Source organism: Magnolia sinica, chromosome 12 (assembly GCF_029962835.1).
Source record: "Magnolia sinica isolate HGM2019 chromosome 12, MsV1, whole genome shotgun sequence".
In the NCBI taxonomy this organism is placed as follows: Eukaryota; Viridiplantae; Streptophyta; class Magnoliopsida; order Magnoliales; family Magnoliaceae; genus Magnolia; species Magnolia sinica.
Window position 1 is genome coordinate 3,547,393 of NC_080584.1, and position 27,903 is coordinate 3,575,295.

Consider the following 27,903-nt stretch of genomic DNA (forward strand, 5'->3'; position numbering starts at 1 on the left):
TTTGGACTCAGCTTGCATCCACATCACATATCTGGACCGTCCATTAGGGTCCACCTAACTCTCTATTAGGCTGCCTTGAAAAATCTTACTGATCTGATTATTCAATCTGTCCAGTGGTGTGCTAAAAATATTGATGAACAATATCGTTTGTGGACGGTAGGTCCAGTCACCGGTGGTTAGGATCATCTGATTGTTTCAAAGAAAAGTGAACTGGATGAAAGCGGATGGTCTGGATAGTCTCTGTGAATGGATCAAGATGCAACCATGCGTGCCTGGCTGTCATTTCTCTTTAATAATAAGCAAAACCAGCATTTCCTGTGACTGAGGAATTCTGGGACCCATGTTCAGTGATCCAGACCGTTGTTCTGTTGGGCCCAGCTGCTGATAGAACTTTTGTCCTAGAGTTCTCGCAGGACGGGGTAGTAGGCACTGATATGAAAGCTCTTCTTTTTTCAGCTGTGTGTGGTCTGTTGCTGTACCTGTTCTTAGCTGTTTATTTGCGGGCCACAGATGGAAGGGTAGGATTGATTTGTCAGAGGAGTTTTTTAGCGTCCTTATGGTGGCATGTTGGACCAACGGTCTGGATTACTGAGCCATGTGTGCTGCGAATCTGGGATGGCAATAGGCCAGGTCCTAGCAAAGGTGTGATTTCGAATATTTCGGCCTAGTGGTTTGATCCAAACCGCTTGATGAATGGGCCATTTCTTGTGGATAGATTACTCAAGGGTCTGGCCCCAGACATATTTCTAGGCCGATCAAAATTTCACAAATCAAAGCCCGATCAAAATCTCGACCGTTGATGCCCTCATCTGCTGTGCCCATCACGAGCCTTTGGCCTAAAAGGTCCATCCATGACTCAGGTGGGGGCTACACCTCGCCGAACAGTTGGGAAGCGTGATTGGGTGGTGACCCCAATGCCACCAATATCCCTGGTGACCGGACTCTGTGGGGCCCACCTTGATTTGTGTTTTATCTACTCTGTTTTGCCAGCTCATTCTAGGGCATGAGCCCAAAATTAAAGCATATCCGAATCTCAAGTGGACCCCACCACAGGAAAGATCGGGGATAAATGACATCCACCGTTGAAACCTTCTTAGGATCCACCGTGATGTCTGTTTGCCGTCCAATCAGCTTGATCCAACACTTCTGTGGCCCCAATAAGTTTTCAACGGCAGTCGTTCAATAAGTTTTCAACGGTAGGCATTCAATCCCCACTCCATGCTCCACTTGTGCTTTGGATATGCTTCAATTTTGGGGTCATGCCCTAAAATGAGCTGACAAAATGGATAGACGGTGTAGATAAAAAAAACATACATCACGGTGGGCCCCAGCGCAATCACTGGTGGGCGTCATCCAATCCGCCTGATTCTTTTGGGCCCAGCCGATTGACGGATTGGATCTCATGCACGCCGTGGAGCGGCCCACACAAGTGAACATGAAATAGGACAGCAGTTATTTACGGTGATAGTGACTCATCCACTGTCCATATGGAGTACACGTGTGGCAATCCAGATTGACCTTATCATGGGTCCATATCAAAACTTCTTGATGGCCCACCGCAATACTTGTGTGGCCCCGAAGAAGTTTTCAACGGTAAGCATTCAATCCCCACTCTTTCCTGTGGTGTGGTCCATTCGATCCGCCTTATGCCCTAAAATGAGCTGGCAAAATGGACGGCCTAAAGAACTTTGACACCAGCTAGCTGGCTGGTGTTAGTTTCATTCAAAAAAAGGCCTCTGGTCGAGTATCCCATGATTCCGCCCGAGTAAAAAAAACGAAGAAAACGAAAAAGCGGACGAGCTTAAAATACGCCTCCGCGTGCGACACGCACCCCTTCGATAAACCATAGACTCTCTCTGTAGTCTCATCTGTTTCAGAGAGACAGAGAGAGAGAGAGAGAGAGGATGGGAATGGCAATACGGTAATTAGACCCATTTATTTGGTTATTCTTGTTTTTTTAATTTTTATAAGTTTTCGATTTCTCTCTCTTTTCGTTGCTGCTGCGCAATTGCGACTGTTGTGGTTGTTGTAGTGGTGGTGATGGCAATCTGGTAATTAGACCTAGTTTTCTGTTTATCCTTGTTATTATTATTATTATTAAATTTTCAAATCCTCTCTCTCTCTCTTCTTGTTTTTGCTGATGCTGCTGCTGATGTTGTGGTTTGCAGTTGTTGTGGTGGTAATGGCAATGCGGTAATTAGCCCCATATGTTTATTTACTTTTTAATTTTGGACCCTCTCTATCTCTAGTTGTTGCTGCTGCCGCTGCTGCCATTATTGTTGTTGCGGTTTGTGGTTGGTGTGGTTGTGGATGTGGTTGTTTGGTTAAAGCCATCGAGAAAAATGATTCATGGGTTTTGAGATTTCTACACTTTTTGAAGAATTTCCAAAGAAAAAAATAATAATCATGAAATGATATACTCATTTGGGTATAGACAAGCTCTTTCTTTCCACTACAATTGAATTTCCAAAATTGCAAATTACCTTTCTCCACTCTAGAAGTTTTGCATCAAGGATCATATAATCGTTGCAGAAAAACATCAACACACGATCGATGTAGGACAAGCCACAAAAGAAAACGGTCAAACCAAGACCCAAAAGACAAAGGGAAGAAACAAAAACAAGAGACACATAGATGTACGTGGTTCAGTAATAGGATTACTCTATGGGCTATCAACACAAAACTTTCTTCTTTACTAAAATAAGAGAAACAAAAATGTAAGACTATCTCCAACTATACAAGAACTTCCCACCAAGGAATACCCTAGGTAGAGCTGTACACGAACCGAGTTAGCTCAGTTAACTCGCTTGACTCAACTCGAAAAAGCTCGATTTGACTCGGTTCGAAATTGAGTTTGAGCCGAGTCGTGCTGATTTTTGGAGCTCAAAAAAATTTCGAGCTGAGTTTGAGCTCGAATCAAACCTCAACTCTAATTGAACTCGGATTGAATCAGTTCGGTAACTCGGTTAGACGTTGCTCACAAAGTGTTTGATGAAATGACTCAACGAAGTGTTGTTTCGGGTGCTTGCATTCTCCGTGGGATCGGCTGGTGGCGAGAAAGGTATGGATGCGAAACAAATCACTACAAAAAAAAAAAAAAAACTTTACATGATAAAACTACCCTTATATTTTAATTTTGATGCTGCTTATCGAGTGTTTGATCAAATACCTGTAAACTGCTACTGCTGTTTTGCATATTACGAGAAATTGAAGGTGCACTCCATGTGTTTGAGAAAATGTCGCACAGGCTCGAACTTGGCTCGAACTGGCCCGAGCTGCTGACCGAACCGAGTCGAGTTGGCCAGTCAGGCTCGAGGACCGAGCCAAGCCGAGTAGAGCTGTGCCAAGCTCAACTCGGTTCGACTAGTGTATAGCTCTAACCCCAGGAGATGAATACATGGATACCTCTCTCTACATGTGCATCTCCTTATATAGACTACACCTGAGAGAGCACGCAATAATTCCTCTAATACTGCTTCCATTCATGTTTTGGTATTGCAAATAAATACAAAAAATGCATGTTTAGTTGAATAATAGTATTTGATTTGCAATTTTCTTGCTCTCTAATAGGGAATACTATTAACCCTCAAAATCCTCATATGAGAAGTGAAGAAAAACGGTTTGACCTTATAAACATGAATAGGTTTGAATCAACAGTGGTGCTAGTATTAGCCAATTTGATTTGAATTTTGGGTTGCATGATTGACAATTCTAAGCAGCTAAATATTTAGAACAATGCTAGCTTTAAGGTTGGGTCCCTACTCACGGCTCAGTGGTAGACTCACAAGAGTTTTAACACTGAGGTCATGGGTTAGAGTATCCATTGTGGTGTGTGTAAAAAAAATAAAAAATGCTAGATTTAAGGTTGCTTCCCAAAATTAGAGAATTGTCACCTATTGACTCAGCGAGTTTTTCAAGCACCTGATTCGGGGTTTACACACCATTCTATCTTTTTTTCTTTTCTTTCTTAAATTTAAATTCTGTTGATGTTTGGTTCGGTTGTGATGGTTTGGATTGTTGAATCACAATACTTGTATTCCCCTTTTGCCTCTGCTAAACTCATCTTTGTTATCATGCTTAGGCCTTGTTTGGTAGACACCTAAAAATGAGTTCATCTGATTTCAGGTAATAGAATTATGTATTAGAGATCAAGATCTTGATCTCTAACACATCATTACTGTTAGCAGAGCTTTGCCAGGTCTACACGTGTGTGCAATAAAGCCCATGTACGTGCCCCACATGTGCCAACATGGCACATTAGGCCCGAGATCCAATCCACCCAGCAGAACTGCACCATTATATTGATGTCCTATCCTAAGAGTCAGGTTAATCCACTTGTCAAGTGGGTCACAGTTAGGGAAAAAAAAAAGTACAGCTCTGAAAGGCTTGGCTGAATTTTTCTAACCCATCCACCTGTTTCCAATATTGGGGCCCGGATGCTGTGTGGATGAGATGTATTTTTGGGAAAAAGTGTACAAGGTCGGACCAACCTGATGGATTGGATCTTGCACGTGTGGGTGTACATGAGCTTTATTGCACATGCGTGTCTGCTTAGCAAAGCTCCTGTTGGCATGAACTCGTTATGTTCTAGAGGTCAAGATCTCTAATACATAATTACCGTTAAGTAAAATGAGATTAACCCATTTTTAGGTGGCTGCCAAACATGGCTTTATAGTTTGCAAAGAACTCTATTACTGATGTTAGATGCATTTCTGATTGCAGATCCTTATGATCATAAAAGGGCTGTTCAGGAGGTATGAAAGATGGAACCCTGTGCATCCAACTTTTGGAGCCTTTTGGGGCATGGGGATTGGCATCGGGTGCGGTGTTGGGTGGGGCCCAGGATTTGGGCCTGAGGTCATTGGCTACGTGGGATCGGGATGCGGCGTCGGGTTTAGTGTCGGAATCACACTAGCCGGTGTTGGTATTGGCCTCCCTGCAAACTTCCTTATTCAAATTCCTTACAATGGTGCACTTCCATTCCTTCTTTAGCTATTTCTTTCCTTGCTCTATAAGTAGTTTCTGATGCCTATAGACTGCAATTGTAAATGATGTTTTGTGCTATCACTGAGACAACTGAAATTGATCATGCTTACAGAGTTTTGCCAATGGGGCGCTCTCTAGTGTGGGGCCCATGTAATGTATTCAAGACATCCGATCTGTCCATCAGATGAGTGGTCTTGCATTACCTCCATGACCCAAAAAAAATCACCCAAATGGAAATTTAGGTGGGCCACAGCACAGGAGACAAGTTCAGTGGGGATGCCGACACGTGATTTTTGTGGGGGGCCTACCATGTTGTGTACACAGAATCCATGCTGTCGATACCCTTTACCTGCTATGGATAAAGGGTAATGACAAAAATCAGGATGTCCTGCAACTTAGGTGGACTTCCCTCCCACATTGTTCCATAATCCATGGCCCACTTGAATTTTGGATCAAGTTGATTTTTAGATCACAAGAGTCACCTGAGGGGATATCTGATGGGTGGGTTGGATGTGATACATACATCATGTGGGCCCCACTTCTTCCCGGCACCACCGTAGATGTTTCCCATGTGATCTACATTAGTATGTGTGGCAGTCCAAAGAATTATCAAACCTCTACATAAACTTGTAATCCCACCACTATCATATGTTGGGCACTTGTACGGCACTATAGATTCTCATCAATCTGCATTTTACTCCATCTTAAACGGAACGACACTATCTTCCTTCTTCAGCTTTGGAGGGAGCGAGAAGTGGGGCTTTCAAGTTTGCGAGATCAAGCGCTCTTCCCATCATGAAAAATGTGGCCGGGGATGGTTGGAACAACGTCGTCCCATACGTATCTGGTTTCAATAAAGAAGCCCGTGGGAGGCTATCTGGCTTTAAGGTTGACCGTTCCTTTGGTTTGGGTATTGACTTACCCGAGCTACATAAGTGCGTGACATACCATGTTCAGTCTGTTTTGGAATCATTAGGAGCATTCAAAGACCGGCGATTGCCTCCAAGAGAAGGTACATGAACAGCCCCACTTCAATATATTTAAGTTTTTGGAAATTAAATCATTTTATTGGGAATTGTCAGCTGTCCAAAGATGGGGATTGTCGCTGAAATAGATGTGCCATGATTAAGGCTTCAATTTTTAGTTTTATTTTTGTTATTGCCAATACCATACCAGGTTTTGATCTGCGATACGACAAAGAAAGATATTGAGCTGTATGTATGTTAAACTCAGAATGATGCAATTTAAGAGGCCATTTGGGAGTTTTAGTACTTGTTTTGATTGGTGGAATCTAAAAAGTAGATTTGAAATGAAAACGCCATATCTGAGTAAAACCATGGATGAGGAAATCCGTGGAAAAGAATGCTAGAACGGTTTTTTTTTTTCCTTCATTTATGTGCTTTCTATGGAAATGTGGAATCTTCAATAGTAAAAAAAGTGAAATTTGTCTATGAAAAAGTATAGAAATAAGGATTGCCGAGTTCTTTGAAGGAAAAGGAAAACAGCATTTTCAAGGGGAAACCATGAAATGGAAAACAATTTTCACTGGTTACTTTATTGTCTTAATCAGCGTAAAAATGAAATGTCCGTAGAAAATATTTTCTTTTTCATGGTTACTTTTTGGATTTTATTGATCTCAAACAGATCCATCTATGATGTTCTTTGTATGGTCGTGAGTCTGGGACCGTAGAAAATGAGATCTACATTACGTGGAGTTCCACTTTTCCTTGGTCTTTAGCACCCCAAGTCGTTACTCTCTTCACTACCATAAAAGAAACAAAAAAGATTTGGGCTATAACCGACCCATGATTATGTTTTAGGGATTCTCTTAATCCATGAAAACCGGGAAAGAAATCAAATGTGTTGTTGGCTGCAACTATATCTTGTACCCAGAATATCGCCATATAAGAGCAGGGTGTGCCATATCGGCTGTTACAAGGTCGTAAAAGCTGTTATGTAAAGATAACAGTGACAACCGTTACACATTACAGGGTTGTAACGGCTGTAATAACCGTTATAGAAAAAATGACATGTAACAGCCGTTATAGCTCGTGTTATAAAGGTAATAGTGGTGGCTGTTATGGCTACGGTTACTGTTATGGAATACCTGATATAAGAGGCCATTTGGCAATACCTCTAGATTGGTTTTGCATTGAACTGTCGGCTGGATTAGTTACCTCCTAATATGGTTGTTTACTCCTTTGGAGCGGAAGCAGAAAATAGAATATGCATTGGGCGAGTTTCTGTTTTATCTTTTTCCATCTTCCATGCTTGGAATCTTTATTTTCTTATGAAAATGCGGAGGACACCCAAACACCACATGGGCACTCAAACCCACGATCTCAGTATTGAAACAGAGTTTGTCTACCACTGAGCTATGGTTGGAGACTCGGTGGAATTGACCTAAGCCAGCGGGAGATTGATAGTTTTCCTATTTTTGAGGTATGGTTGTTTGAAGAACTGCCTAGTCTTGCAGCAAATGCAGTTCACAATCACCAACAATGCAACAGCCATGGATTGAAGACCCACAACTCGGCTGACTCGTCTGGTCTTGAGTCGAGTTGCGACTCAGCCACCCAAATATCAGGCATTTTTCAACGGTAGGTGTTCAATACCCACTGTTTCCTCTGGTGTGGTCCACTTGAGCTCCGGATATACTTCAATTTTGAACCTACGCCCTAAAACGAGCTGGCAAAATGGATGGGTGGCATGGATAAAACATATACATCATGGTGGGCCCAACAGAGTCGTGATACCACGTAGCTAGGTGCCTTACTACGGGTTTTTAATTATTATTATTATTATTTTGCATGGGACACTACACTAGCTAGCTAAATGTCAAAGCTATGTGGGCTCCATCATGATGTATGTGTTTTATCCAAGCCGTCCATCCATTTTTTCAGATCATTTGAAGGCATGAACCAAAAAAATGAGGCACATCCAAATCTCCCACATCACAGGAAACAATGGGGATTGAGCGCTTACGGCTGAAACATTTTGGGGGCCACGGAAATTTTGGATCAAGATGATATTTGTGTTTTCCCAGGTCTGTGTGATTATTGGATTACAAATAAACATTACAATGGGCCCTGGGAAGTTTTTAATGGTGGACATTCAATCCCTACTGTTTTCCTGTGGTGTGGTCCACCTGAGATTGAACCTGCGCTATTTTTGAGCCCATTTATTGAAATGAGCTGGAAAAATGGATGGACGGATTGGATAAAACGCATACGTCATAGTGGGGCCACAGACCTTTGTAAAGTAGGGACACGTTACAATTCAGCAGATGCTTGTGTACCAACGACCGGATGTGTTATATGATCGTGTACAACACCCGTGCCTTGTGTGGCCCACCGCATTATTTACGTGAAATATACTCCATCCATTGGTTGAGATACCACACCTAAACAATGATCATCTCCAAAGGCAACTCAGGTGGGCCACACCACAAGAACAGTATAAAATCGCACCTAAAATCTCTAAAATCCCTAATGTGGCCTCCCTGGATTTTAGGTCATGATGATTTTTCGCTTAGATTTTCATCCCAGTGGCTATCAGCTGATGAACGGTTGGATGACATCCAACCAACATGGTGGCCCCAGGAAGGAAGGTTCTTATGGTAGCCTTCCCCAACCAAACTCTTCCCTGTGGAGAGGCCCTCCCACCAGGTTTTGAAACGGACGTCGCACACTCATCTGCACGTACACAATCTGGGCCGTAAAAATGGTATACCATACAACAAAGATCACCTAGATCCATTCATCCATATGCCCACATTGGGTCAGACCGTTGGCTGTTCGTTTATTTCAGAAGTGGTGGACTGATGAATGGACCATCCTTGATTTCGAGTTAGGTGGTTTATGACGTGGCCCACTTTTTGCACGGCTGGGATGTTCTACACGAGTGAGGAAAAAAACGTTAACATACATCATTTTGTATGGGAACATTTCTCCCCTCTAATCTAATTAGCTGAAGCTGCCCTTACCTGCCGAAATACACCCCTCCTTGTCAGAAATTGGGTGTGGTTTTGGTGAATGGTGGATCGTTGACTGTGGCGCCCACCTTGATGTATGTTATTTATATCCACGCCGTTCATTCGTTTTGAAAGATCCTTTTAGGATATGATTCCAAAATTGAAGGAGATCAAGATCTAAGGGGGACAATACTACAGGAAACAATGGTGATTGAATACTTACCATTGAAAACTTCTTGGAGCCACCAGAATGTTTATTTTCCATCCAATCTGTTGATAAGGTAAAAAAGACTTGGATGAAGGGACCACACAAATATCAGCTTGATCCAAAACTTTTGTCGCCTACAATAAGTTTTTAATTATCAATCACCACTTTTACTGTGGTGTGGCCCACCTGAGATTTTGGTCTACTTCATTTTTAGTCACATACATCAAAATGGGCCCCACAGTCAGGGATCCACCCACTTATCCACCGAAGTCGCGCCCGTGTGTGACGCTTGATACGCAGCACGAACAATCCTGACCTTTGATTACTGGACACTTGTTTGTTGGAATAAGACCGTTGGATATTTTTACTTTTAATCGACCAATAAATGTCAACAAATCTTAGTGTCTGCGTATCATCCATCACACTGCGAGACTATTAAAAAAAAAAAAAAAACCCTCTCATTTTCTTTTTTTCTGTATCTCCCTCTCTCCCTATCTCTCTCTCTCTCTCTTCAAAAACCTCCCTCCATTGCCAAACAAGACAGCCCTCATCTCTCTCTGAGAAGTTCAATCTTCAGTTGGGTTTTCTCTCTCTCAGAAATCCAATCTTCAGTTTGTTTTTTGTCTCTCAGAAATCCAATCTTCGGTTGGGTTTTTTTCCCCCTCTCACCTAACCAGAGATGCATTCCATATGCTCTCTAAAAACCCACTATTTCCCTCCAAAATCCTCTCGAATTCTTCTCTCAATTCCTCTTCAGAACCCATCTTCTCGTCTCTGTTCATTTCCAAAACCTTCTAAAAACAATGGAAGAACTCGCTGCGAGTTTGAACCAAAGAGCAGTTACAATGGCGCACTTTCCGGTGAAACCGACCCTCGTTTCCTTGACCGTGTGAGCTTTCTCTCTCTCTCTCTCTCTCTCTCTCTCTCTCTCTCTCTCTCTCTCTCTCTCTCTCTCTCTCTCTACTTCTCATTCAACACAATTCATTTGAAAAGAGTAAAGAGAAATGATATATACACTCCAAGCTTTTGATATAAAAAGCCCCTTTTTTATACTATTTTAAGTAATAGACTAGTACCAGCAGCTTCATGTTCTATTACAAAAAAATAGAGAAAGTGGGTGTGTCTATCAAAAACCTTAGGGCGTCAATATCAGCCCAAACCACCCAAATTGCAGGTATAGATGCCATGTAGATGACAACGCATGCACCGCTCTACACAGTGAACACCAGTGCCTTATGTTGAGTAGGCCATTAAAATCAGTCAGTCAGCCATGAGATGGGCCACACATATACAAAAACAACGGATGGTTTAAAATAACTGCTGACCATCAACATCGAATGTACAAATATGGTGCTACCTGAATAGTGGATGGTGGAGGCCACATGGTCCATTCGTCAGATGTCTCGAGCATGGTCCATGTTTAAGCCCACATGGCCATGTGTAGAGGTGTATGTGGGCTTAAACAAATATTCCATCTGTTTCAATTTCGAGTATAACCCATGTCAGTTTTTGTCTTAAATTGTCATGGTTAAAAGACTAGATGATTTGGATTGACTCGTCCAGCCCTGAGTTGACTTGTTACTTGCCCGAGTTGGTGACCGATGGTATTGAACGGGATCAGGTAGTACCGAATCTGAGTCAGCTCGGATGAGTCGTATCGGACTTTTTTGAGTCTTAAAACCATGTAAGTAGTAGCTCAGTATCGCAATCTGATTGGATCAGGTAGTACCGAATCTGAGTCAGCTCGGATGAGTCGTATCGGACTTTTTTGAGTCTTAAAACCATGTAAGTAGTAGCTCAGTATCGCAATCTGATTGGATCAGGTAGTACCGAATCTGAGCCAGCTCGGATGAGTCGTATCGGACTTTTTTGAGTCTTAAAACCATGTTAGTAGCTCAGTATCACAATCTGATTGAAACTTTGAGAGTAAAATTGTTTTCATTGGTAGAAATTGATAGAACGGGTAAAGCCTAGTGCATCAACATGATTCTCTTCTGTGCAACGTATCAAAAATATGCATGAAGTATGATAATATGCTGGTTGCTGCATACAAAGTTCCATGCAGTTACCTCCTCATGGTTTAACTGACCAATATGTATGGTGAGTGAGAATGCTGATATGTGGGGCCATATTTTTGGATGAGTTATATTGACTGAGAATCAAAGTGATTGGACTACTCCAACCATTCAATTGTAGTGAGTTTGTTGGTTAATTGTGGGCGGCTGCTCTAATCATTCCTTTTTGCAGGCCAGTAGTTGGATCAATACCACAGTCCATTCCCCTCAGCTTTTGGGATAATGCCTATCCAGATCATGGTCCATCCAACAAAAGCCGTAATCACCGGACAAATTAGTGCTGTGTACCTCAAAGAGGAGGGAATCGTGTAGAACTATAAAACAGCCTGCATATGTGCATCCCTCAAATATGCATAGATATAGGCTTTGTTTTCAAATACTCCGTCAAATGTAGTCTTGTGATTCTTATCTGGCTGTTTGTAACAAAAATTGATGATAGAAGTGATTTTGTTGGTAGAAATTGTTAGAACTGGGGAAGCCCGTCTACCATGAAGTGGCAAGTAACATCACTATGTGTCAATATGGTACCACATGATTCACTATCGCATAACCAGTGTTTTAAATTGCTTACGTCATATATCATAGGTTAGCCTTCATGCTTAGTAGCTTATGAAAATAGCTCAAATCACGTGTAGCCTATGTCTTTGCGACAGTGCTAATTAGCAGATAGCGCAAGCTACATAGCCTATGTTGCATGCTATATAGTGATGCAGGACATGGAAAATTAAATATGATATGCAAGATTGCAGGCTTATATCACACCAATTCAGAAACAATCACACAAATTCCACATCCCACATGAAAATCCAAAAATTCAATTAAAGGGGAATCTATGCGGGTCCAAGCCGACACAGGCTAGGACTGGACCAATAAAATTATAAACCAAACAATGTCAAAGGGAAATAAAATCAACTACTCATGCATAAAAATCAGTCCCTAATCCAAGGGATTCCCTAATTTCAATTCAAGGAACCCTAAGGTGATAAAAATGGGCAAATCAATTAGGGATCATGTAATATAGGGTTAGGATTCATAAAAAAATGGCTATGAGAGGATAAAAGAGGATAAAAACCTGAGCCAAAAGATGATCCCGCGTGTGGACAACAACAATGGCCCAGACGGACGTGCATGTGATCCCGGCCGCATGTGTGTGAGGCCTACTATTCAGAAAAAGGCCACCTTGGCCCTGATCGGCCAGGGATGGACTCCAAAACCTCCAAATTTCAGCTCGATCCGATGTACGGTTTATGCGTGGTGCTCCGCCGAAGTTTCAGCTCGCCTGCGGGCCGAAATCTGGAAACCTGCTTCAATGAAGAAATCTGATGCAACAAAAGGACAAATTCAAAGTACGGATAGTGGGGGAAGATGGAAAAAAAAAGATGATGGAAGATGGGGGTGAATTGGGATCGATGTGGCTTCGCACCACGGTAGTTAGCCCTTTGAAAAGGGAGGGCTTCGCACCCACTTTTGAATTCTTCCACAACTCACGAAGAGAGCAGAAAAATAAAGCAGGAATTTTTTTATTAACTTCAATGAATGAAAAGAACTACAAAGGGTGCCTATTTATAGGGAGAACCCTATACCCAAAAACTCGCACCATGTGCGACACCTATTACTTGGCGATGAAGTAAACTAAAATAAAAACCAAACAAGGAAATCTAAAGCGTTCACGATGTTTTAAATAATAACAATAAGCAAAACCTAAAATATAAAACCAATCCGACGAGTGGGCCACGATCATGAGATCCCATGATGGGCTTTTCTTGACTATCGGGCCACTTTTCTGAACCAAAACTTGTCTTCTAGCTAGGAGGCCCTCCCTGGACGTCGTCATCGAGCTAGATCGATGGTGGGGTCCTCCTTCTGCGTACGTACGTGCGTAGGGGGGCAGCGTGAGTGCGCGTGATGTCCCCATCATATAGCTTACACCACTAAGTTATTTTTCACTAAACATTAAATTAATTAATCTTTATTTGTTACATTTTTCTATTTCCGATAAAAATTAGTTAATGTTTTCAATAATTTTAGGAAAGTAATATAAGTAACATGTTAAATCAGTTCCGTTGTTATTTCTTTATTGTTATGCTTAAGCTTTGCCATATTTTTCATATTATTCTAGGATGTGTTTGGGTGATGAAATTTCATGACATTTGGTGCAATAAAGTGCAAACCTTAATTAAAAATCTAGAGATAGCATGTAGCCTACGCTATTCGCCATGTAGCTCATGCGTCATGCTTTGAACCGGTGAAAGCTACAGGAGACACAGATTACCAATCTTTGGGTGGGGGAAAAACTGCTGAAATTCCAATTTCCACAGATTTACCACCTTTCTCCCGACAAAGATATTTGGATCAACAGATGTTATTCCACGCATTCGGCGCAAACTGTCTGGGATATTAGATGCAACAGGAGCCTGAAAGAAGAAGAAATCGAGGAATTTATGAATCTCTACGACTACATTGCCAAGACCATGCCTCTCTGTGATAATCCCGATTATATTGGCTGGAATTTGGATAAATCTGGCCTCTTGTCTATGAAGTCCCTGTATTCCACCATCCTCCTTGTTACGCATGCACATCGCGATGCCAATCCCTTCATTTGGAAATACTCGGCTCCTCCTAAAATCATTTATTTCGGATGGCTCGCGGGTCGCAACAGAATTCTTACGGTCGACAATTTGGCTAAGAGAGGCATGCAGATCGTTAATATATGCTTGTGCTGTATGCCCATTTTTGGACAGATATCTATCAATCATCTTTTGGTCCACTGCCCATTTTTCTCCCCTCTTTGGGCAGATATCTATCAAAGATTCTCGATCTCTTGGTGCACCGCCAAATCTGCTGCTGAGCTCCTTGCTTCTTGGCATGGTCTTAAGTTTGGGAAGCCCAAATCCATCGTCTATCGCATGATTATTCTAGCCATTTGGTGGGCCATTTGGATTGAAAGGAATGATAGATGCTTCAACGATAGGTCCTCCTCTGCGTCTTTTGTGGGTTCTAGGGCGAAGAAGATGGTTATAGAATGGGCTACCAATGTCCGGGATCTGCTTAACTTTGATTTCAGCTTTTTAGGTTGCTCGGGCGCTTCTGCTACCTCAGCAGTCTCGCCTTTTTTCTTCATTTCCTTTTCTTGTTTTCTTTTTTCTTTTCTGCTTCTTGTATCCTTTTTGCCGTTTAATAAATTTTCTGTTTGTTGCCTTTAAAAAAAAAAAAAAAAAGCTACAAGAGACACTATTTGCTATTTAAAACACTGCACATAGCATCTATTTATAACTGAGCAATCATTAGAATTCCTGCATTGGACCTCAAATAGCTAAGACAAGGCCCTGATGATATAATGACGATGACAACTTTGATGAGTAATACAAGTCATAGCATTGTTTTAGCCTAATTGGTTTTAAGGAAGTAGATTAGCATTTCCCATATTCAAACAACCATTTAGAGAATAGAGATGCACTTTTTTTTATGGGTTCCTCCTTTGATGTTTTTCCCATTTTCATAAATATTGTCTTTAAATTGATGTCTCATGTAAGTATCATCTTTACCAATGTAGTTTTTCATTGCAAACTTACCATTTTGGTTTCAGCAAAAAGCACTGGAAGCAGCAATGAATGATATAAATAGTTCATTTGGAAAAGGAAGTGTTACAAGATTAGGAAGTGCTGGTGGAGCTTTGGTGTATGTCATTTTCTCCATGTATTTCTTTTCCATATAAATTTGTATCTCACCTCAGCCTGTTTATACATTAAGGAAAAGAAGGTAGACATGCATTGATAAATTGCGTCTATGCTGCAGTGAAACTTTTCCAAGTGGCTGCTTAACGTTAGACTTTGCTCTAGGTGGGGGTCTTCCCAAAGGGAGAATTGTTGAGGTAATTTTTCTCATAATTGTTTGAGCAGTCATGTAAACATGAAACTTCACATCTTTCAGTTTCTGACACCTTGCTTGCCTTCATTTGTAAATCTTAGGATATGGTGGTACTACCTTGAGCAGTGCACATATTACCTGTTTGTATCCCATTGAAACTTGAGTGGTATGCATGACAACTGGTTTCCTAGAGAGATAATTGGCTTTCTAGAGAGATACAATCCTCTACCATGTACCCATTTGATGCAGACTGAACTAGGCTTATGATCCATGGGCTAGGCTCATTAAGCTCAAGCCCAACAACTGGCCCATCAATAAGGAGGCTTAAGCCTCCTATTTAGGTAGCCAGTTAGCAAAATCAATCAGCTAGCTATGCAATAATCCATTAGTCAAATATTCTGTATAATGTATTCTTATCCCTTTTATTTTTATTTAATATTTGTAATAAGTCATTGGTTGTCAATGACATTATGAGTCTTCCTTGTATGTGTGTTTCAAAGGTTAAGGGCTTGGCATGAGTAGTAGGAAGGTACATTTGAATTGAATAAAAATTCTAAATTGTCTCTTTCTACTTTGCGTGATTCTTGTGCTTAGCTTGGACATGCCTACTCTTGGGCGGATCCTCCCCATCAGCCGGCTGTGCCACTATTGCTTGGAATGGTCCTTTGGCTTTATAATCCTCAACAGACATGACAACAAACAAAGAGGTGTGGCTTAGGCTGTTAGTGGGCCAGTTGGATGGGTTTGGCTTCACCTCTACAGACATAGGCCAAACTGAAACAATTTTCCAATAAGGCTCTCACAGGTCCTCAGCTATTAGCATACCTGATAGTTTGACACGTGCTTGTCCTTGAACCCTAAGATATGGCATTAAAGGAGTAGCCTTCAATCATCAGCTTATGTGACCAAGAGGAACAAAGATTCTCCAGCACGTCTAGCGGCACTCTCACCTTGGCCTTGTTTGTTGTGTTTTGGGTATTACCATGTGGTCAATTATATCTTTTAGAACTTAATAGGTCAAGTGAAATGTTAGCATAAAACTAAACTATATTTGCCTTTCAATTTATCAGATCTTTGGTTAACTATATTTACCTTTTGATTTATCAGATCTTTGGTCCAGAGAGTAGTGGAAAGACAACCATAGCACTACATGCAATTGCAGAAGTACAGGTTCTGATTTATCTGATATCTTTTGATACATTTACAGGAATGGATGTTTGGGCGCAGTTAAAACAGTTATGTCTAGTTTCATCATGACAACTTTTGCTAATGGTGACAGCTGCCTAGATATTGACTTACTGCACATTTGTGGTGAATTTGCAGAAACTAGGCGGCAATGCCATGCTTGTTGATGCAGAGCATGCTTTCGATCCATCTTATTCCAGGGCCTTAGGAGTGGACATAGAAAATCTCATTGTTTGCCAGCCTGATAATGGGGAGATGGCGCTTGAAAGTAACACTTCTATTCTCGTCTGATGGATAGTCTCCATTCCTAGACCCCAAACATATGCTCATTTGGTTCTTATATTGTATGCCCCATGCTACCTTCTATGATGCATGATGCTGACAAACACTCTGTATTCAGGCTTGTTCATTTGTATGTTCCTACCTGCTAAATATTGCAGGGGTTCTTCCAACTTGTACCATCACAATTTATGTTTTTAGGATATGGTATTGCCCATGGGTGCTGGGTGAGGTATCGGTCAGCTCAGTTGACCCCCAAACTCAGAACAGGATCACAGCTATAGGTTTAGTATTTAAGAAAATTCTGATATCGATACACTCTTTTTAAAACAATATATTTGGGTATGGTAAAGTCACATTCTAGATGGATCCCATATCAACGCATTGTAATAACGACATAGGCACCCTGAGGGATTTGAAGAATCCGTGTAATATTTGAGGGGGAGGAGCAGGAGAAGGAGAGGGAGGAGGAATGTATCAGGCCAAGAGGAGTTTTTCTTCAAGCTGAATCTTATGTGATAGAATGGGCAGCAGATTCTTCTAAATTTAAGGATTCTAGGCTGTCTGGGTTGTAATAATTTGGGTTTCGTGCTTGCTTACGTGTTGTGGGTGTTTTCCCTTTTGTTTTTTGTTTTGTTTTGTTTAGTTTTTTTTTTTTTTTCCTGTATTCTTTCGGCTTTGCCGTTTTCGTAATAAATTGTCATCCTTCAGGAAAAAAAAAGGAGGAAGAGGAGGAGGAGCAGCAGAAGGAAAAGAAGAACAAGGAGGAGGAGGAGCAAAAGGAGGAGGAGAAGGAAAAGGAGCAGGTGGAGGAGGAGGAGGAGAAGTAGAAGAAGGAAAGGAGAAGAGGAGGAGGAGGAGGAGGAGAGGAGAAAAAAAGGAGAAGGAGATTAAGGAGGAGAAGAAGGAGAAGGAGGAGCAGGAGAAGGAGAAGGACGGGGATGATTAAAAGTGAATGATGATGAAGAAGTACTAAGATATGATCAAGTAAGAGGGGCTCCTCCAATTGGCTTTAGAATATAAAATTTCTACGATAGTTCTTGTTGAAATACAGAGCACCAAGAGAGAGGGGAATCATTTGAGACTGGGAGAATGCAAACTTTGCAAAGAGTATTCTGTGGTCCTATCAGTGACTGTGACTCACGGTGTGCCGTAACAGCTGTTATGTGATCGTAAAGGCCGTAACGATTGTTTTGTAGAAAAAAAAAAACCGTAACAACCATTACAACCCCCCGTAAAGGCCATTATGGGGCCGATACAGGTTTTTTGAGTTTTTTTTTCCAAAAAAAAAAAGAGACCGTAATAGTCATTGTGTGCGAGTGATCCAAGGTTCAAACCCTAGTAGTGTTACCTTAAAAAAAAGGGTGGGGGATAACGCCTGTTACAACCCCTATCATAAAGGTAATGGTGGTGGTCATTACGGTCACCATTCTGCTACGGAATACCTTGTCGTGACTCTAATGAAGCTAAAATCCAAGCTCCCTAGGATGGGGTTAAAGGAGTACATTGTCAATGTGTGGTGCCATGTATCATTTATGGCAATTCTTCTAATTCATGTTGTCTCACATCCTTGGAGACATGCATACTGGATGGAGGAATTATGGAGATGAGCAATTCGTTTTTTAGTTAGCTTTTCTCATGTTTTACTTTTAAGAGAAGCAAACTCTAAAGCATGGTCTTGTGGTAGGAAGGGTTAGATCTTATTTGCAGCTTGGGAACTCTTTTCCCTTGCTGTATGATGTATCATGATAAATTGATGATGTGTTCTATTTTCTCCCTCTTAAGAAAAATTCTAATCAATTAGAAAAACAAAAAACTGCAAAAGATAAGAATCTTTTTAAATGAAAATTTTAGTAGCATATCAATTAATAATAATAAATACGTGCATAAGTTAAAGCATAGCCTTGACATATTTGGGCATCCATGCCCTGAATAGGTTGTGGAATCTTTCTCTAAAGTGAAACCTGAAGCCTATACAATAGCCCCAACATTCCCTTTTCTATTTGACTTGTCGCTATGTCGGAAAACCAATTTGTGTATTCTCACCATCTTCCAAAAGTCGCATCTACATGAACTCTTGAATATGCTGCATTTTGCTTGTGCTTTTCCTACCCTGAACTCTTAACCTAACCAGCCTCCCTAGATCTCTTCTATATGCTTAATAAGCAGCCAAAACTCAAAACAATTGATTATGTTTCTCTGGATGTTACCATTCAGCAAATAGAACTTGTCTTATCAGCTCATGACTTCAACTATATGACAATGTTTTACTACAGTCCTCTAGATGCACCCATGCTTGAAGGCTGGTATGCGAATTATGGTTTTAAATATCATCTGATATGAGTTGGTATTGTTCGGGTCATATCAGTTTTGGTCCAAACGATACGAGTCTCCACATGGATACAGTACCGAAATGGGACTGAGTCAAACTGAGCCCAGGTGAGTCACAAACTGAAACTGGCACTTTAATCCATGATATGAATTCCCTTGGAGCTTTAGCTAGTAGTTACTTTATTGCCCAAGAATATTTTAAGATATCCCAACTGTACTTTTTAGCTATTGATTTCTTGAAAGCATATATTAGTATAGTTAGATAATTAGGATTTTTTTCCTAGTTGGTTAGGGATAGTAGTGGCATCTATTCCAATGTGTTATATGGATGTTAGTCTTATGAATAAAAATCTTCTATATTAGCGATTGCATTTTTTTAACTCTAATTCCACTGCAACAGTTGGTGATTGCTTTTGTATCATCCAGGTACCACTGGAAACTCGATTTGAAATAATAACAAGTCTGGTTTACTGCAGCATACTATACTGCTTAACAATGGTACAAGCAATCTGTTCTTTGGGCTGATTCAGATGGAGATAATTTGATTAATTTTAGCCCGGAAACAAGTTTCCATGGGGACATATGGAAGACATGTAGAAGATCTTGATCACTCATCCAGCAGGCCACCCCATATATGGTCCATGGCCCAAAATTTAGGTGAGTTGGATGATTCTAAGAGCTTGATTTGAGGAACAACCGAAAATAGATTGGATGAAGTATGTCTCATATTGGATTGAATAACTGTCATTGTCATGGCCTCCTAGCTCCTAGTCCTACTTGCTATTTGCATGGAAAATAAGGGAATAGAAGGCATATAGGTATTCTGCTATTCGTCCTAGATAGTACTTGTCCTAGTCCAACAAAATGACCCCTTCTAGGCGCTGATCTGGTTAAGCAGATAGCATCACTCGAGATGCGAGTAACCTGATTTTTGGGTCACAACCAATATATGATTTTGGCCCTCCACACAGTCTGGATCTTTAGATATTCACTACTTGTCCCCATGTGAGCACATGTGCAAGAGATGTATGCAATTGCTATTCCTCATCATAGTCCTATTTCCTGACCAAGCAACACATCGAGATCGATATGCAATTGTTTTCTCTTAATTCTAGAGTGAGTTAATGGAGTTAATGCAAATATTATCTGATAGAGATATCATGTATACTTGCTTTCACTAAGGACATGTTTTATTGATTTTGATTCTGTGATAAGTTATGCTCGTTTATGTGGTGCTAGTTTCAATGATCTGCGAGCAGAGTGGAAAGATATTTCATTCATATAAAGGTATTAGAAAAGATATTGTGTAACTAACACACTTCCATCTCAGTTGCGGATCGTATGTGCAGATCTGGAGCAATAGATCTCATTTGTGTTGATTCGGTCTCAGCTCTCACACCACGGGCTGAAATAGAAGTAAGCTCTTGTTACCTGAATGATGTTTTATTAATTAATGAGCCTTGGGTACGGTTACTCTAGGTAGTGGGATTTTGAATCTTACTATACTGTATGTATTTGAGATTTGGGTCATTCATTAGGTGGGTTGTGTTTTATACCAAAAATCAAGATGGTCCAATTGTTGAGTGGACCACACCTATATGATGAATGTGGATGATTGCATGAAATCATACTCTCCCATGTGTGCCTTCGAGATTCAGGCCATTCATCAGGTGGGTGCATTGTTTATGCGTTGTTGACCAAACTAGACTGGTACAGTGGTCAGGCCGACTGAACGAGTATGGCAAATGTGGATAGTTTGTAAAAATTTTAGCTGTTCATTTCTTTCATAGACACGAGCCTCATTTCTGGGCCACAACACAGAGATGTCATGGTCCATTAGTTGAATGAATGGGTGGATAGGAAACGAAATCCTACTCTTGCGAGTAGTCATCATACCTCTCTTTATTTGCAGATCGACAATTATCCATGTCTGAATATTTCACGGATGGGAATGTCATGCAGGGTGAGATAGGAATGCAGCAAATGGGTCTGCAAGCACGCCTTATGAGCCAAGCACTGCGTAAGATGTCGGGCAATGCCTCAAAAGCTGGTTGCACTCTCATTTTCTTGAATCAAATCAGATACAAGGTATTTCCGCTCATTTCTTTCTTTCTTTTTTTCTGCTGTGATTAGTTTTCTTCAAAAATCAGTAATTTGTTACTCCATTGGATTTGGTAAGATTGGTGTATATTATGGGAATCCTGAAGTCACCAGTGGAGGGATTGCTCTGAAGTTCTTTGCATCAGTTCGGCTTGAGATACGTCCAACGGGGAAGATAAAGTCTGTAAGCCCTAATAGACATGCTTGAAAGTCTAATTAGCTCAAGTGAGAAAATGCAAAAGAGATATGGACATAGGTGATTGAAGAGGCTCTCCCATGTGCCAATATGGAACATGTGCAAGATCTGCGTGATTCATCAGGTGGGTCTCACTGTAGCCCTTGCCCAAAGTTCAGGCTAGTCACTTGTCAAATGGGCCACACGTGGAAGAGAAAAGTGACCACCAGTCCATATTCAAGCATGTTTGGATGATGTGATGTACGGACTGGCCTGCTTTTCAGGAAAAGGGAGGGCATGTTCTAGGTAGGCCTTGCCTGGTGAATGGCCTGGATCCCACAGACATGTGCCATTTTGGCATGTGTGCCAACACTGTCCTCTATAACTTCCTTCTAGTATCTCCTTAGCAGAGGCTCTTGCTATTTAAATCGTTGTTGGTTCATGAAAAGTTTCTGTAGTTAACACACTTAGTGGACATTCCTACTTGGATGCAGGCCAAGGGAGATGAGGATGTTGGAGTCAGGGTTCGTGTAAGAGTCCAGAAAAGCAAGGTATAATATATGTTATGTCTTTCTGATTGGATTTCTTTATGCCTTTAGATTTCACCAAAACAAACAAGTCTCATTGCTCTTTTCTTTTCGAAATCGGACCTTTAACTAATTAGAAACTCGGAAGGTAGGCGGTCCACATTCTTTACCATTATTAAGGAATTAAGGATACTGAAGTTCATAAAAGAGGAATTATCGGAGGTTAAGCCCCAACAAGTGCAGGATTCCATACATGTGGGACCCAAGGTCCGGGGATCCAGATTGTTCATATGGGTCTCACTGTGATGGGGTATGCCGAATGCCCCCAAAAATCTCCCAGATTGGAAGATTGTAAAACTCCCGTCTTTTGCATATAGATGGTTAAGGAAAGATAAAACAAAGCTCCACATTCAATGGAGACCTGTCCAAATGACTTTTGTGGATATTCCAGTCTTGAAAATGTTTGGTGCATCTCCACCAATGGTCAGTTCATCATTTCAACATCTGGGTCACCAAACCATGTGCCCCACATGTACCGAATCCTGTGTGATCTTAGCAAACTATTTGATGCCCACCCCCTCTCAGTCCATATATTCTATTTCCTTAAGCAATATTAAATGTATCTTTTCTATTTTAAATTCCATGCCGGAGTCCTTGCTTTCTATTCCGTTTCATGAAAAGAAAAATGCCATCTAGTTTGCTGATTAGTTCATCTTCAGGTTTCAAGGCCCTACAAACAAGCGGAGTTTGAGATTATATTCGGGGAGGGAGTGGGTAAACTGGTCAGTATGGTGGAGTAAGATAAATTATTTAATTTTAAATTATAAAACAGTACAGTAAGAAATTGCAATCATAAATTCTCAAAACCACACTATACCTGGTTTGGCTGATTTGGATTGCAGGGCTGCATTCTGGATTGTGCTGAAATGATGGACGTTGTGCTAAAAAAGGGTTCTTGGTATAGCTATGGGGATCACAGGTTTGCTTCATACACTTCACAAGCACACTTCTTTTAGTATTAGCGGCATTGAATTTCAACCATATGTTCCCAGCATGACCTGTTTGGAAGTTCTTGCGTCAGGATTTGTTCAGCTGTTTCAGCATAACCAATCCACCAACATAAGCATCCGCCCATCGTCAAAATGTTAGCTGTTATCGATATGGTTGTTATGTGCTTCCGATACTGATCTTGAATCTGGAATCTGCCTTCTGTTTTGGGATGGTGCAGAACTGCATTATGCCAGCTAAACATTTTCTGACATTTCCTTATCCAAATTGCGAGCAAGAAGAATGGCTCTGAGATGCTGTTGTCACACCTGTGATTTGGGTGTAGCAAATCCTTTGGGCCACTGATCAGGAAACTTTCAAACAGTCTCTGTAGAGTAGCTTTAGCTTTTTCTGCATTCAACATATTCCACCCACCCTATCTGGAGCTTGGCAGAGTGCATGGTTGCACAATTGCAGTATTGCTCCCACTCCTGAATCTCATGATTCCTAGATGCTGCTGGTTGCAAAATAACATAATTCCTGTTGTCATCCTCAGTCATGGAATCTGATATTTATTAGCAGAAGGTCTACCTTATGCTTAGGTGGACTTAATTAGGATGTTTTACAAAGAGAATGCTAATAACACTTGCCAGCACCAATGCGTAAGTTTCATGCTTGCTCATCAGGAGGGCCCCAGCATGTAGACTGGCCAAAATTATGTTGAATCCACTTTGAGGGGGGTAACGTGTGTACGTTGAATGTGGACAAACAGCCATTATTTTACCGTCCATTAATTTTATACATGTGGACCGTGCATTTTTATTTTTATTTTGGACCGGGAAATACCTATGTGACCTACCTGATATGCAGTTTGGATCTCACAAATGTGTGACACACCGGCATGTGCCCCGAGTGGACCCATGAGTCCTGAGGTGCAAGCCCTGTTAGCAGGGTTTTTATGCATTTTATCTTTTGGTATTTCCTTCTTTGAAAACAACAATGAGAGAAATGATAAACCTTTTAAACTTCCTTTCAGGACAGATAAGCAAGGCCTATGGCCAATAGGCTTGGCTGTTACACCTAAATCACTAGCTATTCATGCTCCAAACTTGTTCGAAAATTAAATCTAGGGGACTTTTTGTTAGCCACAAGGCTCCCAACACCCAAAAATGCAACCGGATCAGTGTGAATGATCTCCTTTCACCTAACTGCTCCTTTGTCTTGTTAAATGCAGTTTTGATGTTTCTAGGAAATGTTCCATGTATAATGCATGTAGAGCCTATATTCAGTGTATTCAGTGTTGTTTCTAGGAAATGTATTCTATGTAGAATGCATGTAGAGCCTATATTCAGTGTATCCAGTGGTTTTAAGTATTGGTGTCACCACCCATATTGCACCCTTGGATATGTATTGCATGGGGAATTTTGCATGTGTTGGGGAATGTATCGTTGTTTAAGGGAAACATTGGGAAATGATGGAAATTTTCAATGAAATTTCAGGAGATGTTAAAAGAGATACAATTACATGCTTGGAACTCAAAACATTACAAAAGTATGCATAATAAGTTTCTCTTGTATAGGGGCCTAAACCATGCATTGTCTAAAGTGTAGTTATATGCAAAATGGGCTTATATCATTCAGATATATTGGCAGATTAACTATTATAGAAGATTAACTGTATCAATTAGTTACAGTTAATTTGTATTTCAATGCGTTTTGTAAAATAATATTTTTTTTAATGAAAATTAATTTTATTTCTGAAAATAATAAAAGATCCAGGATGGTGTTTGATCACCTCAAAGGAGCATGTAATCTTTAATTTTGGAGTTGAAAGGATGGAAATTGATAAATTGTAAATTGTACACGAAATAATTGTGTAGTGACTCAACAGCTGATCCCTGTTTCTGAGAGTATGCTTGCGTCATCTTTCTGTTTCTCACCTCTCACCAAAAAAGAGAAATAAAAATAAAAACCTATTTTTCACGAAGTCCATACATTGGCACATGGTTTAGTCACCTAAACTGCAATCTGATGGGGCCCACCACAGATGGACCATGCCCTAAAACCTCCTTGTTGGAGATCCCATCTATTCAATCTCTGTCATTATTTTCTGTTAAAACTTGACGTTTGCTGCATCTTTCTTAGGTGCCAATTTGCAGGCCAATGACTGAAGGTTCATCAGGGTTGTCCCATCTGGGAGATTTTTGGGGTATAGTCCATCCGTGATATGTCCCATCATATAAAAAATCTGGATTGCCAGACTGCAGGCATCACTATAGATCTCTGCCATTGATAGGGATCTTCCATATTACAAATCAGACAAATTGCTCCGCAATTGTAGTTGCATTGCATGTAATTATTTATTGTTGTAACGTAGAGTTCCAGCTCATCTTGGATTTTTGAGCAGGTTGGGACAAGGCAGAGACAAAGCACTACAGTTCCTAAGAGAAAATGAGCTTCTCTGCAATGAAATAGAAAAGGTGCACATGTTTTTTTTTATTTTTATTTTTTCTGTGCCTTTGAGGGGGTGAGATAGAAATATCCAATTAAGGGATCATTTGGCTCTTGGGAATCCAATTTGCCTCTTTTTCTGTTCTCATCTTTACAATGGGTTGCAGATTTTTGGGAAATGGTCTCCCATGCAACAGTTTTATTTTGAAAAGGATGCAAAGCCTTTCCTCTCCTCTCCATTCCCAGTATCCAAACACAAATATTGGATTCCTGAGAATAGCTTTCCAAGTACCCAGACACCATAGACTGAATTTCTTTCACTAGGAATCTATTTCTCAGGAACAGAGTCACCAGCCCTTCCAAGATTTCCGGAAGCTAAACATATTTTTAAGTCTTCCAAGTTGGGTGCGACTCAGACGAGTCAACTCGGGACTCTATGGGATGATTTGCAACTCAGACGAGTCAACTCGGGACTCTGTGGGATGATTTGCAGCTCAGTCGAGTCAGGCTGTTTTAGCCTCAGTTCGGGTGATTCACAACTCGACTCATGGCAGAATGAGTTGATTCGAGTCACCGAGTCTTTCAACCATGGAGCCAAACGACCCATTATAGCAGTATTTCATCACATGTGAAAGTCTTTAGCACAACAGCTTGGACATAAAAGGGTCTCCTGGCATGGATGTCATGCATGTGATTCAATCTTCCTGTGATTGGGAAAAAATGTCTTAGAACAATAAATCATCTGTTAGATTTATGCACATTTGCAATTAGCCAGTGTTATCCATCATTTGTTGCTGGGTGGGGTCCACATGGCTGCATGTTTGGATGATGTGAACCATCCATCTGGTGGGTGGTTTCCCTGGATGGACTATGTTTCAAAGGTCTGTTCTAGGAACCATCTGATTGACGTCATTCAAATCGACTGTTGAAAATCTAACCACTCAAACCAAACTTCAGTTGGAATAAGGTGGGCTAGAGGTTTCCAGTTGTGAATTTTCAGACCATGGTCCATCCCCCTTCTAGTAGACTTCTCGGATTGTTCCGACACTACCGTGTGGGCCCCATCAACCAGCACTGCTCTTTTGATGAATGAAAGAGAATGCTTTCTTGCAGGCAGTTCGATCGATGATGACAGAAGGAACTGGTCAGACGAACACGGCATCCTTCGGGCAGTTACTGCCATGCCGAGAAGAAGAGATATTTGATGAGACTTGATCCGTCGGCACGAATGCTGCTGCATGTAACATTTTCTTCAGTGGGTTCCATGAAATTATAGAAAAAGCGAAAGAACATAAAACAACGACGAAGAAGATGTGATCACAATTGCCATTTATATATTACTACAAACAGGAAATTTTGGCGACTGAGATCGAGTTAATGTTATTTTCACATTCATATAATTCATGAAATGCAGTTTCTTACAATCCTGAACGTTGAGTTAACGTCATTCAGGTTGTTTTGTTAAATCTGAACCGCTAGTATAATTTCTCCCTCCTTGTCAAATTATGGGCCATTGATTGGACCTTTGGATTGCAAAGGGGGCTGGCCACGTAGTCCAGGCCCATTTAGACCCAAAGCCGAAACCTGAAAAGAGGCCCAACCCTGGCCGAAAATTGATAGAATCCCTATTTCCCACTTTAATCTTCATAATTTATTTGTTGATCAAATGAACCCAACGAAACATGCCCGAAGAACGAAACCAATTATCGACATGATAACCCCAGTTCTAATCATATGGACATTGCAATATCCAACCAGAATTTGACCCCTTTACAGCCCTATCGATGTTTAACAAATAAATAAATAAATCACTGGTATTTGCAGTAGGATTATCTCAAGCCTGACTGCTGGTCAGTTTAGCTAATTGCCTCAACTTGAATTTACACACACACACACACACACACACACCCACCTAGATACCTTGCCTATAAGTAAAAGAGGGACTTTTACGGATTGCTGGGATAGTGGAAAAAGAAAAGAAAAAATATAATGATTATCTAACAGCGGGTTCCTACGTAGGAGTATTAATGGGCCGAGTGGGCCAATAAATGGGCTGAGTGTGAGTACACCGGAGCGGATTAGGTGCGGCTCCGGCGTAAGACGGTGCGGCGCTTACTATGGGTCTCACCTTGATGTATGCATTCTACATCCACACCGTCCATCTATTTTGCTAGGTCATTTTAAGGCATGTGTGTCAAAACGAAGTAGATCCAATTCTCAAGTGGACCATACCATAAGAAAAAGTGGTGATTGACCGTTAATGAGCCACAAAAGCTTTGGATCAAGCTGATATTTGTTTTCATCTTTCATCTAGATTTTTGTGACCTTATCAATAGGTTGGATGGCAAATAAACAACCTGAAAATTATGGTAGGCTCTGGGAAGTTCTTAATGGTAGGGCGTTCAGTCACCACTATTTCCTATAGTATGGTACACCCGAGATTTGTATCTTCTTCATTTTTGGGGCTCATGCCCTAAATGATCCAGAAAAATGGATGGACAACGTCGATTTAGAATACAAACATCAAGGTGGGGCCTATTGTAAATCACCTGCTTGTTGGGACAAAAGATAGCCTACCAAATGGAAAGCTCAGATTTCACCCCATTATTCCATGTGGTGAGCATGTGCCAGCATATGGTACCCCACATGCACGTACAATTTAAAGATCAAGATGTGCAGTTTTGATTTGAATTAGTTATGACTCGTAGTAGACGGTGCGTTTCAACAGTGAGGTCATGAGTTCAAGTGCCTATAGATTCT

General features: G+C 40.9%; 2 protein-coding genes across 5 annotated transcripts; both read left to right on the forward strand.

Annotated features, from left to right (window-relative positions):
- Positions 1-1,753: 1,753 nt before the first annotated feature.
- LOC131220802 (cadmium-induced protein AS8) lies at positions 1,754-6,259 on the forward strand. Of its 4 annotated transcripts, XM_058215650.1 has the most exons (4): positions 1,760-1,921; positions 2,169-2,193; positions 4,723-4,924; positions 5,723-6,259. In XM_058215650.1, the coding sequence occupies exons 1-4, from the start codon at positions 1,905-1,907 to the stop codon at positions 6,004-6,006; spliced, it is 528 nt and encodes a 175-aa protein (XP_058071633.1). In that variant the 5' UTR covers positions 1,760-1,904; the 3' UTR covers positions 6,007-6,259. The 4 variants fall into 4 exon arrangements, with proteins under 4 accessions (XP_058071634.1, XP_058071633.1, XP_058071635.1 ...); XM_058215651.1 differs by lacking the exon at positions 2,169-2,193 and having other exon boundaries at positions 1,754-1,921; positions 4,723-4,969; XM_058215652.1 differs by lacking the exons at positions 1,760-1,921; positions 2,169-2,193 and adding an exon at positions 1,936-2,051 and having other exon boundaries at positions 4,723-4,969.
- A 3,408-nt stretch (positions 6,260-9,667) lies between these two features.
- Positions 9,668-26,590, forward strand: LOC131220803 (DNA repair protein recA homolog 1, chloroplastic-like). Its single transcript, XM_058215653.1, has 13 exons — positions 9,668-10,056; positions 14,829-14,920; positions 15,038-15,113; positions 16,217-16,279; positions 16,433-16,562; positions 20,235-20,320; positions 20,867-20,992; positions 21,084-21,188; positions 21,674-21,730; positions 22,426-22,488; positions 22,609-22,685; positions 25,100-25,172; positions 26,257-26,590. The coding sequence occupies exons 1-13, from the start codon at positions 9,847-9,849 to the stop codon at positions 26,356-26,358; spliced, it is 1,260 nt and encodes a 419-aa protein (XP_058071636.1). The 5' UTR covers positions 9,668-9,846; the 3' UTR covers positions 26,359-26,590.
- Positions 26,591-27,903: the final 1,313 nt, after the last annotated feature.

Coding starts and splice junctions, on each gene's coding strand:
- LOC131220803 (XM_058215653.1), top strand. CDS start 9,847: ATGCATTCCATATGCTCTCTAAAAACCCACTATTTCCCTCCAAAATCC. Junction 20,321..20,866: donor CACCACGGGCTGAAATAGAA/GTAAGCTCTTGT, acceptor AATGTCATGCAG/GGTGAGATAGGAATGCAGCA. Junction 21,731..22,425: donor TAAGAGTCCAGAAAAGCAAG/GTATAATATATG, acceptor GTTCATCTTCAG/GTTTCAAGGCCCTACAAACA.
- LOC131220802 (XM_058215650.1), top strand. Junction 2,194..4,722: donor GTGGTGGTAATGGCAATGCG/GTAATTAGCCCC, acceptor TTCTGATTGCAG/ATCCTTATGATCATAAAAGG. Junction 4,925..5,722: donor AATCACACTAGCCGGTGTTG/GTATTGGCCTCC, acceptor TTCCTTCTTCAG/CTTTGGAGGGAGCGAGAAGT.